Source organism: Ursus americanus, chromosome 30, assembly GCF_024610735.1.
Source record: "Ursus americanus isolate L20-20 chromosome 30, mUrsAme1.1.p, whole genome shotgun sequence".
In the NCBI taxonomy this organism is placed as follows: domain Eukaryota; kingdom Metazoa; phylum Chordata; class Mammalia; order Carnivora; family Ursidae; genus Ursus; species Ursus americanus.
Window position 1 is genome coordinate 28071888 of NC_142156.1, and position 20428 is coordinate 28092315.

Below are 20428 nucleotides of genomic sequence, written 5' to 3' on the forward strand. Positions count from 1 at the left end.
TAAAATATTTTTCTGAATAACCACACTGAATATTTTAAATATTAAAATATTTGGTGTGTTTTTATATAGAATATGTGTACATTTTACCTGAGACGTGAAGAGGCTAGAGTAGATCTTTTCTGCCACACCTTTGAAGGGCCTCCCCTTGATGATGAGGTGGCAGTTTTGTGAAGGCACCATCAATAAGTCCTGTTGATAGGAAGAACAGTTTGGGAGGTACCACTGGAAGAATGCATGCAACAGAAGAAGAAAGCCGTTTCCAGAAACCAAGTGTCAGGATTCTGTTTTCCTGGTGTCTGGCTCTCCCAGGGAGTGGACCGATGGCATCTTCATAATTCTGTCTTTAGGAAGAGCCTGCTCCTGGCACTTGAGTTTTTCCAGAAGGCAAAATTAGAATTCTGTCTTAACCTACGATATCCAGAAGTCCTCGAGGACTTCCAGAGTTTTTATGAAGAATGCCAAATATCCTAGAAATTGTATTTCAACACCAGAGACCCTTTCACCAGGAGCTAGCTTAGCCTTACCATTATTGTGAGCCCTGACAACACTGTCTCCCTCTACTACTTTTTCTAAGAGGTGTGGGTGGATCGGTGTCAGCCCACTAGCACAAGCGGGGAGGACAGCAGGAAGCACCCGCCCTGTGGTCCTGGGCCCTTCCCTTAGCCCAAGAGGGTGGCGTTATGATTTTACACACATGTGCACACAAAGGCGTGCATGTTGAGTGCCATTGTTTAAAATCATCGTTGAGTAGCAGTTGCTTGGGCCCTCAACGGGAGACCTGTCTTCTACGCTCATTTCCTCTCTGTGGTGTACACAGGTCACAGATTCTTCAAGCCCCAGCGTGCTCATTTAATCTGAATGAGGAGTTTGAATTGCGAATTTCCTGGGGATTTTGTTCAAATGCAGACTGTGGTTCAGTAAGTCCAGGGCAGGATACAAGGTCCTGCGTTTCTAACTAGCCCCGAGATGAGGCCAAAGCTGATGCTTCTTGGACCAATTTGACCGGTAAGGGTTTAGATATGACATCTTATTCTGTCCTCCCACCATCCTGTGATACAGGTGTTCTTAGCTTCGTTTTACAATTGAGGGAACAGGGGCTTAGCTCAAGCTGACACAGTCAGATGGCAGGACTGGAACTCAAACTAACTGGCCCCAGAATTTAGCCACTATAAAGACTTTATAGTGCCTTCCTTTTTTTTTTATTTCTGGGGCTTGAAAGAGTAACTGCAGTTTTCAAAGGTGTGTAACTCACTTAATAAGGAGTAGCTTAGCCATTAGGAAAATCTGTAGCACCATATATGCAGAATAATACATAATTCTTTTTTTTTCCATTAGGAGAAAAAATATTGTGTGGCATAGATAACGTGTAAGGTAAATGCCAAAGTCTGTTAATAAAGGGGGTATTGTTGCATATTAGGAAGCTATTTTAAGAAGATTTAATTTAGACTAATTTATTTAATAAGCTTTTAATCCACCTTGTTAGCTTGCTAGTTCCATCGTGTTGCATATTTTTATATTTGCTGACATTTCCACCAGCAACGATGGGGATATCAAGCGCTGTGGTTGGAGGACATGCAGAGTGTTCATATTTCTACATAAAAACCTCTCTGTTGCTTCTTTCTCTTCTTTTCCTTCCCTTCCCTTCCCTTCCCTTCCCTTCCCTTCCCTTCCCTTCCCTTCCCTTCCCTTCCTTCCTTCCTTCCTTCCTTCCTTCCTTCCTTCCTTCCTTCCTTCCTTCCTTCCTTCCCTTCCCTTCCCTTTCCCTTCCCTTTCCCTTCCCTTTCCCTTCCCTTTCCCTTCCCTTTCCCTTCCCTTCCCTTCCCTTCCCTTCCCTTCCCTTCCCTTCCCTTCCCTTCCCTTCCCTTCCCTTCTTTTCTTTTCAACAGAGATTACGAGTAAGCCAGGGGTGAGGGCGCAAAGGGAGAGGGAGAGAGAATCTTAAGCAGGCTCCATGCCCAGCACGGAGCCCAGTGTGGGGCTTGACCTCATGACCCTGAGATCATGACTTGAGGCAAAATTAAGAGTCCAATTCTTAACCGACAGAACCACCCAGGTGCCCCCCGTTACAATTTTTTAAGCGCTAAGAATGCATTAGTAAATTATTCCATGCTATAGGCTGACATCCACAAATATCAAACCATTACTGTGTTTTGAGTCTGCAGGAGTCCGCGTTCTTTTAAAAAATCCTCCCATTCATGACTTCAAGCATAGCAAACGTACTGAAAATGAACTGTTTTGTTTTCTAAAAGCCAAATTCCAGGACTTAGTTTTTATGTGGAAAACTTCACCTCAGAGCAGAATTTTACAGCATAGTTATAAAGCTCAAAGAACAGGAATTTGTAATGGACAGGGCCATTGATTCTTAACAGAAGTCACATTAACAGGTATACAAGACACATAAAATGGTTCCAAGAGCCTCTGGAAACATGTGGAGATACAGAATCTTTAACATGGATTTGCAAGTTAGTGCCTACAAGGAATTAGGCAGTCAGGCTCTAAAAATCCAATTATCGATCTGCTGACATACTTTGGTTAGTCCAGGGGAGTTTAGTTTGGATAATTACAAGTTCACCGCCCAGTAAGCAGAATGATGGGCGGGGTGGGTAGGAACTTCTGAGTCAGGCTGCCCAGGATTCTGACCCCCAGAACCACAGCTTGCCTCTTAGCAGACAATTTGACCTTGGACAAAGTACTGACCCGCTCTGAGCCTCAGCTTCCTCCTCTATAAAGTGGGAATAAGAAAATGTGCCTCAAAATAGACAAGGCAAGAGACAACAATTGTTGGAGAGGATGTGGAGAAAGGGGATCCCTCCTACATTGTTGGTGGGAATGCAAGTTGGTACAGCCACTCTGGAAAACAGTGTGGAGGTCCCTTAAAAAGTTAAAAATTGAGCTACCCTATGATCCAGCCATTGCACTACTGGGTATCTACCCCAAAGATACAGACGTAGTGAAGAGAGGGGCCATATGCACCCCAATGCTCATAGCAGCAATGTCCACAATAGCTAAATCGTGGAAGGAGCCGAGATGCCCTTCAACAGATGACTGGATTAAGAAGCTGTGGTCCATATAGACAATGGAATATTACTCAGCTATCAGAAAGAACAAGTTCTCAACATTTGCTGCAACATGGACGGCACTGGAGGAGATAATGCTAAGTGAAATAAGTCAAGCAGAGAAAGACAGCTATCATATGATTTCTCTCATGTATGGAACATAAGAACTAGGATGATCGGTAGGGGAAGAAAGGGATAAAGAAAGGGGGGTAATCAGAAGGGGGAATGAAACATGAGAGACTATGGACTATGAGAAACAAACTGAGGGCTTCAGAGGGGAGGGGGGTGGGGGAATGGGATAGACCGGTGATGGGTAGTAAGGAGGGCACGTATTGCATGGTGCACTGGGTGTTATACACAACTAATGAATCATCGAGCCTTACATCGGAAACCGAGGATGTACTGTACGGTGACTAACATAATATAATAAAAAATCATAAATAAATAAATAAATAAATAAATAAATAAATAAATAAATAAATAAAATGTGCCTCACAGGGTTGACATGAAGGTAAAAAGATATACAGCACTTGAAAGTGCCTAGAACATCGTAACAGATCCTTAGAAATGTTTATAAATGCTGATTTTCTGCTATATAACCATTATGAAAGTATTCCTAACTTTCCAAATGCTATTTATCTGTGAAATTTTCTGTTGTGAGTGGGGTACCTGTTGAGGGTGGGAACATGGTGGGAGAGACAGCAGAGCATGACCAAGAAGCCCATGGTGATTAAGTCCAAGGATTGGGCCAGGGAAGATGCTAAGCCAGGTTATATGTGACAGAGAAAGATTCTGGTGTAGCAGAGCATCCCTATACCACCCAGAGGTATTTTCTGAAGCTATTGGGCCCTGAGTAGCCCCTGAACTAAAATCCCTGCCCTGCGCTGTCTCTTTTGGTCATTCAGGTCACAGATACTCCCAATCACCTCAGCTTGTCATATTCAGATCAGGCTGGAAGCCAATCCTTAGAGCTAGTTCAGTTCCTTAAATAAGGAACTGCCTACACTCAGCACCGAATACATTCAGCCCAACAGTAAATGCTTGTCTGTCGGATTACATTGAAGGTCCGGTATATTTCCTCCTAAGGTCTCTAACCACTTAGTAAATATTTGTCAGATGAATTAATGAAATTAAGACCTTTATAGAGGAAACCTGAAGATGTTGTTAGAGTGGGTCTATGAAGACAATGGCTCTTCAGGTCCTTGTTGCTGTCAAGAGACCCTGTGAAAATGTCTATCATTGGCAAGCCTTCCTTGCATCATTTCCAAGGCCTCTGGTGTACACAGGGTAACCACATACGGCTTTGGGACATTTTTTTAAACTACTAGCAAAAGCAGTTAGCCCATCAGAGTACTCATTTTAAAGATGCATATTTAAAGACAAGGAGGGAGGAAAGAATTCTTAAATGCAAATGGCTTTTACACTTTCTTACTTACGTGTTTTTGTTCAGCAGACTAGTCTCTTCCCACACCCTTCTGCTGTGTGTGCTGCCATTTTCTCTGAATTAAAGGAAGAGAAATATTGGCACCTATCAGTGAAAAAGCCCCAGTGATCCACATACAGTCATGGCCAGCTAGAATGAGGTGTTTCTCAGGGCATGAACACTTGGCTCCTGGGAACCCCCAGTCTGACGTCTGTGCTTTCTTCCTAAAGTCCTCAGGCCAGTGCTTAAAAGGAAAGAGAACAAAATTAAGGCCACCACTGGGTGATTTAGCCTTTAGTGGATGCCGAAGGTTGGTGACATGCTGGTGTTAATCAGGCAGCACGGCCAGCACACGCCAACCACAGCCCAGAGTGGCGCTGGTAAACACGCACGTCGGCCAGGAGCAGCTCGCATCCCACGGGAACCTGCGCCAGCCGGCGGTTGTGCCTGGCGTGCAGTTTGGGCAACATTTTGAAAACAAGCTCATCTATAAAGTCAAAGGCTTTTAAAGTGATTTTTAAAGAGATTGAACATTTTGTTCTCAATGTTCAAACAGAATGAACAAGGAGCTTAATTAAGATTGACCCCTCCCCCACCCGATTTTGTTCTCAATGTTCAAACAGAATGAACAAGGAGCGTAATTAAGATTGACCCCTCGCCCACCCCCCTGCCCAAATATCCAGTGATAAGGAAGCCCCCCAAACACAATAAGTATGTTAAGGCAGAGTGGAATACAGTGCAGCCATTAAAGGTGAAAATGCGTTACATTCTTTTGGATACATGAAATACGCATCTTTACTAATGTTGAACCCCAAAGTAGACTATTTGCAACCATTTCAAAATGCAGGTGTACTCTTTAACAAATGGCAGAACCGAATTTTCATAATGTTGACTAATGTTTTCATAATATTGACTAAATCCCTAATTTTTAATAACGAACTCTCAATGGCAGTCATATGCAATCTTGTGAATATTCCCTTTTAAGGACTTGATTTCAGAGTGATCCTGTCACTCTGACTAAACCGACAAGAAAGTGCCATCCCTGGATGGCAAGGACCTGGGACCGTAGGGACAAAGGAGAGCCAAAGACCAGTAGGCCCGGCTTGAAGCCGGAATGTCTGAAGCTTGATGCTTTCTGATGCTGGCTTTTCTCTGAGGAGGGTCCCCTGCCCTGGTGACTGCACCCCAGCCCAGTCCCCTAAGCCTCACCCTCTTCATTCACCCAGCCATGTGACTCTGAGACAAAATCGGGGAAAAGTAGAACAAGAGAGGAGAGTTATGTTTTAAATTTGGAAATTGCTCAAGAAAAATCAGGCTGTCTTGATTGACACATGCAAATGTACGCAACTGTTAATTTTCTTGCTGAAATTCCCGTTTCCTATCCACATGAAATCTCTGAAGAATCTTCTTGATGTTTCTTTTGTTCCCTTCCTGCCCCCACCCCCAGTAATTAAAACATGAAATAGTGATGTCTTCTGGCCAAGCTGAGGACCTGGTGGTGACATCAAGCCCAGGACACTGCTGTTGGCCCCAGGTGACATGCTGGGGCCGACAGCAGGGACGGGCTGCTGACGTAACTGTCTTCGTTTCTAATGCTGGTAGTAACCAACAGCGTTTAGTTTTGCTTTGACAACTCCTCCTACAGCCAAAACTATTGTTATGGCCCACATGTCATTGCTAGTTATCCTAAATAAGGAAAAACAAAGGCTATTCTGGGCATAGAGCAGGGCTTGTGGCTGGGGTTATTTGCAATATTACCATGGCATGCTGCCCTTTTCACTGTGGCCACACCGTGATTTTTCTGAAAAGTGCTGTAACAGACACACAGCCTTCTCTTAAGTCTTTCCACACAGCCCCAGGGCATCAGAATGCACCGGAGATGTTTTATGCACATATGAAAAACTGCCTAGACCTCAGGGGAGACAGAGACTGCTTGCACAAAATGAACCAGGAAAAAGCGCCCTCCTGAGAGCTGTCTCTGCCTTACCGTTTGGATTCTTTTCTCTAATTTCTGAACCTTGTAAACTAAAACTGCCTAGTAGTTAAGAGTGAGAGTCCTGCCTTTACAGCATCTCTGTAGGTGTATTTTTGCCAGCATGCGTTGAGAAATAGAGGGGAGAGAAGAGAAGGGGAAGAGCCAACAGGGGAGTGAGAGTGGGAGGGGGAGAAGCTGAGTGTTTCCTGCTGTGGTTAGGACTTTGCCAGTTGCAGTGCACAGCTTAGCTGCAAGAGCTGTGCGAATTGCTCCCATCAGTTAGAGAGAGACTTTGGGGAGAGGAGGACCCTGAGGACAGCCTGCAGCCTGTCTCCTGGTGTGAGAGACGCTGTGGGCACTTCAAGCCAGGATGTGCTCTTGAAGCTGGATCCACAGCAGAGAAGCATAAGTGGCTAAGCATCCCTGCCTGTTTGCACGCGCTGCCTGGGTAAGCTCTCTCTTCATTTCTTCAACCTTGAAAGCTTCTAGCAGGGATCAAGGGAAGAAATAATGTATTGAGATTTGTAGATCTCCCCCTTTCTGCCTTATCTGGTTTGATATTTGCCTGTTAAAAAGATTATTGAATGCAATGGAGCAAGATGATCTGTGTAGCTGCATTCTGCTCATCTGTGTGTATAACATGTCCCATGTGAGGCCAAACATGAGAAATGCAGACTAATCATTGCTCTGTGTTGCTGTATACAACACTGGGTATTCAGCTGCTCTCAGGATTTGAGACCCTGGACTGTGACACCACCGGCTTCCTGCCACAGAGCTCCTGATTTCTGTGGGTGGCAGTTGATAATTGGTAGCCACAGTCTGCGGTCAGAGCCACAGCATTTGAGTCTAGCACCTGGGCTGGGCCCCGCTGATACAGTAGAGAGAGAGACAGAAGCACGCACACACACACACACACACATACACACACTCACACCCCACGCTGGCTATAACTGCAGCTCTGAGCTGCTTAAAGAAGAGATTGCCTGAAGCTGAAGGGATGCTTTGAACTGGGTGGGGGCGGGGGGGGAAGCTGCATCACGGTTGGACTCCCCCCTGCAAAGGACCCGATTATGTCCAGTGACCACCTGAACAACAGCACACTGAAGGAGGCCCCGTTTAAAGACCTGTTCTTGAAAAAAGGTACACACTTTCAAAGGCCAGCTGTGGGTGATGCCTGTTCTCTGGGGTTTGTGGTGGTTGTTTTTGGAGTTCGGCCTGAGGACAGAGTTGAGAAGAGTAGAAACTCTTTCTCAAGAAGTTTGTATCTACCTAAGAAGGGTCTGTCGGCTCTGAGAACACTTCAGGGCTTGACTCTCTGTGGGAAGATGTATTTTAGGCTTTTTTATCTTCTTTCTCATCTGCGATCGGGTTGTTCCTGTTGGAGGTGCTATACGTAAATACACAGGTTTGTTGCTTCGGAGTTTTGTTTTTCCAAATGTTCTAGACGTGAGACTAACGCTTCCCTACCCCTGAAAATTGTATTACTCACTGCTAGACTCATGGGTACTTTTTTTCCCCACCCTGAGTCGTTGAAAACAGCTTTGAAAGAAAAGATGTGTTTCTCAGGATGTGGGTGGTTTACTGGGTTGTTTCTCAGGTCACCAGTCTAGTGACAGTAGACCTTAGGAAAGCCAACTGTGACTCTGAGAGGGAGACCGTGAGAGACAGACAGAGACTGCTAGCTAGGGAGCATTCAGAAACTACTGCTCTTAAATGTGAAGAAGGTGCTTACTTGTGGCGCCGTATATTTTTCTGATACATTTTCCTAAATTAATAATGTGGGGGTGGGGTGGGGTGGATTTTAAATGAATCCTATCGAGGGAATTATGGGTTTATGTATGTATTTTTTTCCATTTATAACATAGTAGAGGGACAGGCTTTTAAAAGGTTTGTAATTGCTCTTACTCCTCTGCTATGTTTTCAGAAAATCCTATCAATCATCTTTGATTGGAACGTATTTAGGTGGATTTCTTTCTGAAGAGACCATGAGACTCTAGATTCTAAAATGCATGATGAAAAGTTGTATTGGATGAATGCTTGGACCTTAGTAATTTAAAAAGACATTATTCTAGCTGATGGACCTGCAGTGTCTGCATTCTAGGGATCCAGTAGTCCGTCAGCTTATTGCTCACGGCTACCTGCCTGCCAGTGTCATTAAAGGCAGCTAGCTCTGGACTGGAGTCAGGCAGATGTGGGCCACGCCTTGCCCTCAGAGAGCCCTGGGCCATTTGACTGTGCTCTGCTTTCATCTCTCCTCCCAGAGATCATAGGTATCATTTCCCACATTTATTATCATGCAAAACATTTTATATAAATATATTAATATAAATAGGATTCTGTAAGCAGATAACTTATAGCAACCATGAGGTTCTTTTTCCAGTGACAGTTCACACTGCCTAGAATAGTAATACTTGAATAATTTTTAGGAAATATGAAAACCTTTGGCAAAACTTCATCACTGAAGCCATTAGTAAATGTTTGGTGGAATACGGTTCTGTGCTAGACATTGTTAAAAGCAGATTAAGCGACTGGGACCCTTCCTTCTACGATTTCTTTAGCAGTTTATCTAAAATGAATGCTCACTTTGTACAACTCATGTGCAACCTACTGAGGATACTGAAGAAGATGGAGATACTATCCCAGAGATTACTCCATGAGGAAGAAGACCAGAAAGTGGGCACTATTAGTGAGAAGTCCGATGGCAGGGTTCAGCTGCATGCTGGCGAGCCTCCCAAGGGAACCATCATCAAATAGTTAAGAAAGAACTTCGTAAGGAAGATAAAGCCTGGGAGGTGACACCACATTGGCCTATTTCTGGGGGTGGTTCTTTTTCCCTTCTTTTGTTCTACTTGTTATAGGATAGATTGGAATAGCCAACCCACCCAAGGAAAAGAAAATCCAAAATATAGAATCTAATCATTATGATTATAGCTCTTACTGTTTTGCCTTCTGAACTTCAAGCTGTGAAGTTACTCATATAACACAGGCTGAATTCTCCCCCCTCGACCATGGTGTTTAATGAGTGTGAATTTTCATTCAGCCATTAAAGTCTCCAAGAGTATTTTTAAACTAACGGTACACAAACTTGAGGCAATTATGGTCTGTAGATTCCAACTCCAGTCCCCACCCATCTTCCTGCCTCTACTGCCCTGTCTCTGTAGGACTGGAGAAAGATTTTACCAGTTTTTAGGAACATTCAGCACTTTAGAAGTGTCACAGAGCCATTAATAAAGAGTAAGACACCCTCCGAGGCTGTCCTCTTCTTACCGCACGCACTCTGCTTAGGACGACAGAGAGGAAGGAAGTGCAGATACTCATTCGCTGTGCTGGGGCCATGGCGGAGACCTAGGAAAGCTCCCTGGGAGAGAGGGGCTGCCCAGAGTAAGCCTGTGTGGCAGCAGCCACAGTCTCGGTATTCCCAATAGACTATAGCACTTGGGGGAGCAAAGTGGAGTGCTGTCATTGGTTAAGGTGGGAGAGAGCCATTTGCAGTGGTGTGTAGGGATTTGTGGAAAGCATTCAGTCCTTTCAGTGATATCACAGTATTCTGCATGGCAACTTTTCTGAATGCTGGCTGCCAAGGTATTTCCTTGGCTGGGTGAAAGGAGGGGGCTGATGAGAGGCTCAGACTTTGCTCCCCCCACCCCATTTATAGGGCCTGTAAGGGCATAAATTACACATCTGGAGCTTTAAAATTAAACATTTAGAAAACAGGACTCCTGTGAAGGGTGATATATTAGTGGAGGAAAGACCAAGTGGAAGATGGTGTTAACCATCCCACAAATAGAAATGTGTGTTATATTAGGAACCCAAGGTGGTAGAACCACGCTTCCCCAGAGTTCTTTTAAAAATAGTGCAGACGCTCATGCCTCTAGTATGAGTCAGTTCAGCTCTTCATTGAACCAGAGAATAGACCAACAGGCCTCACGCAATTTCCTCTGTTCTTGCCATTCTGCACTGCACAGCCTGGTGTTTCTTGAGGATATTTCTATAAAAATAGAGAGATGCCATCATCACCATCATCACTGTCACTGTTTTATAGTAATAAAATAAGGTGCTATGATGCCTTCCAGTAAGTTTTAGGCGAAATTTATTATAAAATTTCTGGTGTTTGGATTGCGGTGACTCATCCATTATAACATTGTGAACTAGGGCCCCATGAAAGGAGGGGGAGTGTGAAAATTCGACTTTGGCCTAAAGTTATTTTTTTGCATGAATCGCCTTTTGTCAGTATCCACTGGAATCAAGGAAAACTGACCAGTGGGCTGCGTTCAGGGTCCAAACTGGGCACATGAAATTTTGGAAACCCTAAAATATCCTGCTTATTTTCTCGGAACTCTACTATTTCTGTAGATTTTTTTTTTTTTTTTTAGTCTGTGCTTTTAATTGTTCTTCCAGAATTCATTCTCTCCTTAGCCTCTTCTTTCCACCCCATTCCCAAAACCAAAATCACAGGCATTTTTCCTTTTTGTGCACCATTGCACATTGCCTCTCCTCTACGAAAACAGACAGCATCTTGTAAGGCCAGATGTGGGCAAAGCAGGGTGAGAGAGGGAGAAGCCGCAAGGTCCCAGTGCAGTGCCAGTTCTCAGCTGGCGTCTGCCTCACTTCTGTGCACAGACTGTTGTTCCTAGACACAGGGTTGGATGCCACCTTAATTCAGGAAGCTCTGGCATGCATGCGTCTGTCTGAAGAATACACCTCTTCGGGGCCTGTCGACGGAGTCTCCTACAGGTTGGGTAAGAGGCCTCACCATCCCTTCTGCGGCTCTGTGTATACAGCCTTTGCACCTCGGGCCTCCCAGGCTTGGAGCACAGTGAAGAGGAATCAATGATGTGTAAAGCAGGAGGGTGTGTGTGTGGGTGCACGAGTACCCATACACCACATGCACATACGTGTGAGAAAGCATGTGGCCAGGAACCGCTGCCTTGAAGGGATAGTGGGTTCAGCAAGAAGTGAAGTACTTCGGCCTGCGTGAGCCCTGACTGTGCAGCACAGGAAACTGCTGGGTAAGGGCCCCAGAAGCCCCAAGAAGGTCTGTGGTTGAGATCAGGAGTACAGCAATCTTGAAACAGGACACCTTGAAGAACAGGTGCACTGAATTCCATCTGATATTCGCATCCGGAAGTGAGAAAGCAAGGTTTGTTTTGTTTTCCCATTATTACACAATGTATGGAGAGAGAGAAGAGGGACTGGGTCTCCTGTCTACCATGTCCGGGCTGTTGATATCCTCTAGTGGTGTAGTCTTTACTTAATTTGCCTTTTATGACACATGTTTCAGTAGAATTTTCCTGTTTAAAGTACAAGAGGGCATGGGAGGACAAGTATGGGGGGAGCTGCTCACATACTCCCTTGTCTTGAAGGGAGAGGTTATCAGGAGCAGAGCTCTCTGGAGTCTGGACGTCATCATGCTTGTCCCCAAGAAAACTCACTCTGTTGACTCCAATTTTCACTCTGAGAATTCTCTGGACCCCTCTTGGAGAAGTATTTATAGCCCCAAAGAGAGGAGAACCTTCATATTTCCCTGTTGTTAGTGTTTGAGAGAGCAGTCTGTTTTTATTGACTGTGTATTTTGCCCAGAGTTCAAAGGGAAGCATTTGACTGGGGCTGTGCCATTCTACCGAGGCTCCGTCCCCAGAGGCTTCACTTCAGGCTTCAAGAAGCACCACAGGTGACCCTGGACTACAGCGGGGGCTGACTAGCTGCTGCTGTGCTTACTCTTGCTCCTGTGTCTGATTAGGACTTGGTTGTTAGGACGGTGGCCTTTGGGACCCAGGCCAGTCCCTGCAGGAAGAGCTGCCTCTCGTGCTGGCCCGTGGGCTGTAGTAGCTGAGGCTTTGATTGGGCTTCTTTCACCCAGATTGGCGAGCTGGGCTACACTGCTGGGCTGTTTGCCTTAGTGAGTGGCACCCTGGGAACCCAGTTCCTGCCAGCCTGTGCCCTTGCCCTGCCCCAGGCGAGTTCTGCACTATTTGAATGCCCATGAACCAACCCTCCCCCCCGGGGGTCTCTGCGTGCCCTGTGTTCCATAGGTGCACCTGCTGTGGTTGTACTTGTGCATGAAAACTCAGGACAGTGGCCCAGGAGCTGTTCTGACCCCATCTCAAATCCTGGCATCAGAAGTATCCCCAAGAAGTCTAGGCTGATGGTTTGTACTAGTGTTTGTACTAGAGTGCCTGCTGTCGATCAGTCTAGACCACCATTTCTCCAACTGTGGCTCAGCGATCTCTGGGGGTCTCCAAGACCCCCAGTCTCCAGTGGTCAGTAAGGCCGGATCTCCATCATCTACCTTTAACCAAACAAACAGGTCGCAACAGGTGAAGCTGAAGGAGGGGGAGAATCCAGCTGTCTTTCATTAAGGCATGTATCGTAAGACATATGCAGAAGGGTAAAGCAATGCCACTCTTAGCACTAAATTTTTGTTTTGAAAAACAGTGTATATAATTGCTATATATGTTGACGTGAGTTTATTTTTTAGCGAATGAATTTTTTAATTTTTCAGTGTTAATTGTAAATATGGCAAACATCAGTAGACGTCATCCATACAAATAAAGCTCTTTTGGGGTTTACCAGTATTTTTTAAGAGTATAGAGGGGTCATGAGAGCAAAGCACTGGAGAGCTGTTAGTGTATGCAAAGCAGGAGCGTGGAGCCGAGGGAGGAAGTGCAGCAAGTTTGGACATGTAGTGGGGGGGCGGGGGGGGGGGCTTTCCAGGCTCAGCAGGGCCAGCGTAGGGCCCACTACACGTAGCATGTTGATAAGAAATGTGATGAATTTTAAAAGAAAGACTCCATAAAGACTTTCTTTAAAAGAAAGACTCCATACACTGTTTCCCACAACTGAGACCTTTCTTACTCTTGCTTGCAATGAACTTTTTAACGTAATGTTAGATCAGAAGATTCATGCCTTTCAGATGATGTAATATGTTCTATGTGCTGTCTCAGACCAAAAGAAATCAAATCCAGAGAGAAAAAAGATCTAAACATAAAAATGTAATGTATAAAAATCTTAGAAAAAATGTTTTTAGAATATTGGAGAAGACCTTCCTAATCAAACAGGAAGCTTAGAAGCCATAAAAGAAAAAAAAACAGTATTTCATGACATAAAAATTATTCATCTCTTCTATAGAGAAACTCACAGCAAAGTTAGTGATAGACTAGGAGAAAATACTTGCAACACATGTAATGGACAAAGCTTTGTGGTCATAATACGTAAAGGCTGCTTACCAATAAATGAGAAAATTACAAATAAGTTAATATGATTACGAAAAAGAAAAATGCAAATTGCCAACAGCCATAGGGGAGGATCTAAAATTACTAGTAATTGGGGAAATACAAATTAAAACAAGATATATATTTTTGCCCATCAGATTAGTGCAAGTGAAGAGGGTGAGTATTCAATGTTGATGAGCACGTGGGGCAAGAGCCCTTTCCTAAGGCAGAGTCTCAGTAGCCATCAGCATTTAAAAAGATTTGTCCTTGACCCAGAAATTTCAATTTTAGGAACCTGTCCTGAAGGGATACTCAAAATGTGGGTCAACACTCACATTCACACACAGACGTACACATGCACACACAATCTTTTGATCATAACAGAAAAAAAGGAAAAAAAAATACCCAAACATTGATCACTTGGAGAATATAAATTCCAGTATGTGAGTATTCTGGAATAGACAGCCACCATAAAGAATGAGGTTGGTTTTTATATATTCTTGTTTTAAAATGTCTGTGGTATATTAAGCGAAAAAAAGCAGAACAATGTGTTTGTACAATGATTCCACTCATTAAAGAAGAAAGCCCTATTCAATCGGCAAATGCACAAGTACGCACAACGGTTGAACTGTGCTGTGCCCCAGGACGGCCTGGGGTTGGGTGGGGTCAGGAGTGCGGCAGGCCTCCAAAGGAGCATTTTACATTGTATACTATTTCCTTCTGTATTGTTTACGTTTTAAGGAAGTCTCCATTATTTTTATAATAAAAATCCTTCTCAGAGGAAACACCAATATCCCCCAAATGCCTGTAGAATTACGGAAAATCTAATTTGACTGTGTTGCTATAGATGGTTTCTTTATACAGGAAAGGATGACGTAGAAAGACATCCTCCAGGTGAAGAATTAACACACGAAGACTTTGTGCAGAACCCCTCACTGTAATCATCATTTTCCTCTCTTTCCATGTCCGTAGAGCAATGAAGCTTTTTTTTTTTTTTTTAAGATTTTATTTATTTGTCAGAGAGAGAGAGCACAAGCAGGGGGAGCGCAGGCAGGGGGAGAGGCAGGCTCCCCGCTGAGCGAGGAGCCCGATGCAGGGCTGGATCCCAGGACCCTGGGATCCTGACCTGAGCCTAAGGCAGAAGCCGAACCAACTGAGCCACCCAGGCGCCCCCCAATGAAGCTTTTTAGAGAAAAGAAACATTTGTCAATTCCAGTTCGTGATTTAACCTGCTGATCAGCCGTTAGGCCTCGGGGTGTGTCCGGAACGAGGACAGCCATGCAGGGTGGGGGTGCGGTGGGGAGCACAGTACCGGGGTTTGCAGACTGCCAGCGTCTAGAGCTGCTCAAGGCATTGTCTCCTGAGCCTCCTCAGTCAGCCTTTCACTGCCCACTGGGGCTGTGCCTGGCGAACCCACCTGGTCTCAACTACTCACCACACCGGCTCAGCAGTTTGGTTCCCTCACACTCAGCTCTCCATTCTCCGGGGTGCACATCTGGGCCGGTCCCGCTGTAGGCCCCATGCCCAGTACAGTGCAGCCCAGTCCAGCGAGCACATTTGTACATCTTTGTCCCTTGCGTATGTGTGGGCAAGGGTGGAGGGCAGTGTCACAGGACTGGCCATGGTGAGGTCCAGGAACACGCTCTGTTCACTCCCATGCCAGCTCTAGCCCCTCTGTTTCCAGGGTATGGATGGTGGGGGCTCACAGGTGCAGACATTGGAGAGAGGGTGCTAACTAGTCCCTTCCTGTATTATCCCAGATGTGAGCCCCTACACTGAGAGAGAACACCTTTCCACTGGCCATCAGCCTGGATTCTATAGCAAGAGGGTGTGTGTGTGTGCACGTGCTATGCTTGTGCGTGCCTTCTATGTATACATATCCACGTATATGTGTGTATGAATGCACTGTGCCCATGTGTGTGTGTGCCCATGTGTGTTGCTGTACACGTGTGTGCATGCAGGTGTGTATTTGTGGGTGTATGCATGTGTGTGTTGCAGGTTCCAGGCAGGGACACAGTCAACAGAGCTCTCCCCTTTCTCTTCCTCTTCATTAAACCCCATACTTCCCCACCTCACAACAAAGTTGTGTGCTGTCTTCCTCACCATCTCTCAGGGCCTCTCACTGTTTAAGTTGACACCCCTGCACACTTCCTTTCACGGTGGGGAGAGACTGAGGAAACTGGTGGGCAACATTCAGCAAAGCCATGAGCTGTAAGTCAGAAAGCAGGAAATGTGAGTTCTGGGGTTGACCTTGAGCAATGAGCCTCTGCTTCCTCCCGGCAGAACTGAAGGGCTTGAATCACCCACCTGTAATTGCCGGCTCTGCGTGCCGCCGTTCTAGAGGTGGCTCCGCGGCGCTGTACTGGAGTGTGACACCTGTGTGAATGGCAGTTAGGAAATCCTTTGGAATGGCAGTGTCAGGAATGTAGTTTCTGACTGCTCATAAAATACGGTGCCTGCAGGGTTGGAGACAGTGCAAATGTGTTTTCTAAATTACTTCCAAAGGCAAGGCCCTGCGTAAAGGAAGTTGGAGCTTTTTCTCAACAGATTTTTCCCTTTGGTGTATGGTATGGGTCCTGTGTGGATGTGCTTTGGAAAGTGTGACTCAACTATAAAGATGCGTCTAACATTCCTGGAGAGATTACACTGGGGGAGCAGCTTCGATTTCGCAAGACTTTCTTACCTCCCCTGGGGGCGGGGCCGTCCAGCAGGAACAGAGTTCAGATGTTGGAGCTTTTCGCACCCCAAGAGGCAGCAGCCCTCCAGGGCCTGCCTGCCCATGGGAAGGGGTAGCCTGTGCAGCAGCCAGCCTATGGCATGCGCACTGGGCTAGGACTTCAAGTTCCGTGTGTGAGTGGGGTCAGTTACAGCACAGCTGTCTAGAGGTCCTGTAGAGCCAACAGAAGGCATCCTCTAAGGCCCTACTCATTATACAATTTGCAAAGACAAGCTTTGTCTGAGCACCACGCGTGGGCTGACCACCAGAGGTCTGTTGGGAAGAGCCCCATACCTGGGTTGATGTTATTCAACTGTCGAAGTCTGGCAATGGCCTTGGGCAGCAGACCTGGGGAAAAATAGTTTCTCTTTCTTGAGGTCCTCGAGGACCGAGTGCTTGCAAGAAGCCCTCAGTGCCTGGCGGTTGTGTTGCTCAGAGAACTGGGTGATGGCACAAAGGGGCGATGTGGCTAACAGGCTTTCCCTTTCTGTCACAGCGGAGCTGGAGTTTGCCCAGATCGTCATTATCGTCGTGGTGGTCACGGTAATGGTCGTGGTCATCGTCTGCCTACTGAATCACTACAAAGTCTCCACACGGTCCTTCATCAACCGCCCGAATCAGAGCAGAAGGCAGGAGGACGGGCTGCAGCCGGTAAGTGTGGGCCTGAGCCTCTCGGTGCTGTCCAGGCCTCTGTCTCGGGCTCCAAAAGTGAGGCTGGGTGCCAGCAAGGGCCGCAAAGCAGGACAGCCTCTTGAGTCAGCCCACTGTGGTCCATAGGTATGGAAGACTCTATCAAATGTTCCTACACTTTAAGAAAACCATATGCATAACGAGCGTTCGATTCAGCGAGTTCTCACAAGCCAAAGACGCCTGTGTAACCACTACCCAATCAGAAGAGACGTGACCAGCCCCTAGAAGCCCACTCGGGTCCCACTTCTAGGCATGCCACCTACAAGGTCACCACTGCCTGGACTGCTGTCAGCACAGATTACTTGCAGTTGCTTTTGAACAGTGTTTTTAACAAAAGAATCCGACAGGCGGTGCTCCTTTTTGTCTGGCCTCATGCTGTTACATGCTGATTGTCTTTAAAAGTGGCCCTGGAGTGGTCAGGGACGCACTTGGGCGGCACCACCGGCATCCATAAGATGCTGCGGGGGCTCGGCAGCACGGTGGGGGTGGGCGAGCTAGAAGGGCAGTGGGGTGATAGCAAGAGCTTGAGGCCTCCTCTGGTGGATCAGGGTGGGTCGGGTTGTGTAGGGGACTCACAAAACAGCCCATAGTAAGGCTCTTCAGGTGGTTGTTTTTAGGGTTTCTAGCTGTTTCTTGCCCTTAATCACACTCCTCTGAAAAAGAAAATATGTTTTCAGTTAAACTGTTCTACGACCTGTGCCTAGGAGACCATAGGCCACTGGCACTTTCTGTTCTGAGCTGCTTTTACAATGTGACTCTGGTCGCCTTCAGTGAGAGGCTTGGGAATGTGAGTTTAGGCAATTACAAATTATTGGTTTTGGTGGTAGGCAAAAGAGGCAGAATCCCTGCGTGATGCTTAGCCCCTCAGAGCGTGTGTCAGGACCAGGGAGATCTGATCATTGGCTCAGGGAGGCCATCCTAGGTGTAGGGGTGCAGCTGTCCTGGAGGGTATGGTGGAGTGGCTACTGGGCCCAGGCCCTTGGGCCCCTAGGGAGGACTGGGTCACGCTTCATCAGGGCTGCAGAATTGCTCAGTGACCCATTAGCTCTGCTGTCTACATGGGTGGAACTAAGGGTTGCTGGGTGTTCTGTGTCTGTGGCAGGCAGGGGGCGGGGAGAGGGAAGGGGTGGGGCTGCTGGGAGCAGTCCTGAGAAAGAACCCCTCTCTCCCTTTTGCTTTCCCTATCCTCTGCAGTCCCCTACCTTTGTCTCTCCGGGTCCCCAGTTGGCCGCACGAGCTTCCTCCAGCACTATCAACATGATTTTCATCACACCAACAGTTTCCCTGTGGGCCCCAGGCTCGTTGTGGTCCCAGCACTCTGGTACCCCAGTGGTCCAGACTCACTGAACCCTGGTGTCTTGGTGCCTATAGATTCCCCACTGTCGTATGAGGACAGTTCTGTTACCTAAAGGAGGGAACTAATTCTTCCGAAGTTCTGAACACAGAATACACGTAATTCCCCTGAGTTTAAAGAGAGAGGACAGAGAGAAAATCACATTCGTAGCAACAGTTTCAGAACTGCGAGAGGATGGGCCTTCACTGCTTTGCCTAAGCCTTAGTGCAAAGACTGTAAACCCCCAGCCTTGGGGGAAAGAGGGAAACCCATAGGCAGCTCTCACGTTTCCATGAAGTATCTGCCATGAATTTAGCCAAGTTCCCTGCCTTAGGCCTTCTGCTCCCATCCCCAGGGGATCTGGAGTCACTGCACGCATGGACTCAGACTGCTTTCTTGTGTTTGGCCTGGGTCCCCACCTACCTCTGTGTTCCCCTCAGATTTGATTTGGGGATCACCTTGCTTCTACGTGACTTTCCTCGCATTGGTGAGGTGGCTCCTTCCTCCACTCCTCAGTGCAGACGTGGCCATGTCTGCTGTCACTGCCCCGTCCGTTGTGGCCGAGGTGCCTGCCCATGGGTCTGCTCCCCAGACTGGGAGCTCTGTGACCCAGTCAGGGGATGGGTCACGTACACACACACAGTCACACTCTTACCAGCAGGATACCAATTTTACAAAGGCAGAAAAGTGAGAATTTAAGTTTGTTTTTACTGAGAATGTGTCTTCTGTTTCATTTGGGAATGGGTTTGTGTGGGGCCATCTTCTGGGAAGGGGGGGGTGGCTCGCCTGTGTCTGCCCTGCTCCAGGGGTTCCTGGGCAGCAGAGTTTCCATTTCTTGAACTTGAGAAGGTAACTAATAATTTTTGGGTGTAAGGTCATCGATATCTAGTGATTGTGTCCACAGGGGCCTGATCACACCGTGTGCCTAAGTTTGTTAATAAGCGTCTGAAAGTTTTAGTGCTGAGAGCTGGACCCTGGTTCTGAGGTGCAGGCTGCACACGACTTAGGGTTTAATTCCTTTGTTGCTACTGTACTATTTTTTGTTTTCTTTACGTGACCGAGTACCAAGTGCTGTTGCTTCTCAAAGCTTGAGTTTTCCTTCCCAATAAACTGGGAATGGGGATATTGTACAGCTTAGCCGAAGGCTCTGCCCAGCGTTTCACAAACTCGAGGTGTATGTTTATACAGTGACGAGAGACCATTCAGGCCCAGACCGTAGCCCCATTTCATGACTAGGACTACTGACCTGTGTCTAGTCCAACGAGGGAAGAGAGAAGGTGAGAAAGAAACCTTACTTCTCTTCTGGACACAAATACAAATACAGCCAGCACTGTGTGCCACGTACAGTGTTCCTGGCTACCCAGGAGTGTGCCCCCAACCAGACTTCTTGCCTGGCTCCTTTTTGCCTGGCTCTCCTCCCTAACGCCTTTCAGGAAATGCTGCTTCCCTTAGTACAGTACTAGGAGAGCACTTGATTAATTTACAGTCATGATTCCCGGCTGGGGTGATTTTGCCCCCTAGGGGACGTTTGACAATGTTGGGAGACATCTTTGGTTGTCACAACTTGGGGATGCTGTAGGGGTGCTCTAAACATCCTGCGATGCACGGGGCAGCCCCCACGACAAAAAACGATCTGACTCTAAATGTCAGTAGCGCCAAAGGGGAGACCCCCCGATCTCAGCCAGTGAGACAGTAGTTGGGTTTTATTTTCAAGGAGGAGGTTGAACATGTAACTGCTTTGACTGAGGAAACGCCACTGCCCTGGTGTGAGCTGCCTCTCTCCTCACTGATGGGCTTTCCACTTTGACCAAAGGGAAAAGCAGAACTAAGGTTAATGAGATAGAATCTTAACAGCTGTGAATATCCCTGATTCTCAGGGAGAGTCTTCTGGAAAATGGTTGGTTGGACCAGTGGCCCCTTTGGGCACCCTGATTCCGGGAGGTTTGCTTTGTAAAGTCAAAGGTACCTTCCTCCATGACTGCAGCACACGCCTTCTTCCTCACATGGCACCCCCTCCCGGGGCC

General features: G+C 46.7%; 1 protein-coding gene across 7 annotated transcripts in view; it reads left to right on the top strand.

Moving 5' to 3' along the window:
• The window catches only part of LDLRAD4 (low density lipoprotein receptor class A domain containing 4), a 417333-nt gene that overhangs the window by 380594 nt on the left and 16311 nt on the right, over positions 1–20428 (top strand). For 5 of the 7 annotated variants that reach the window (XM_087857498.1, XM_087857497.1, XM_087857495.1 and 2 more), the window contains one exon: positions 16878–17032. In XM_087857498.1, coding sequence (XP_087713624.1) covers positions 16928–17032 — 105 coding nt within the window. In that variant the 5' untranslated portion in view covers positions 16878–16927. Of the gene's footprint in view, positions 1–7461; positions 7595–16877; positions 17033–20428 lie in introns of those variants that run through there. The other 2 variants (XM_087857496.1, XM_045815229.2) reach the window with 2 other exon arrangements.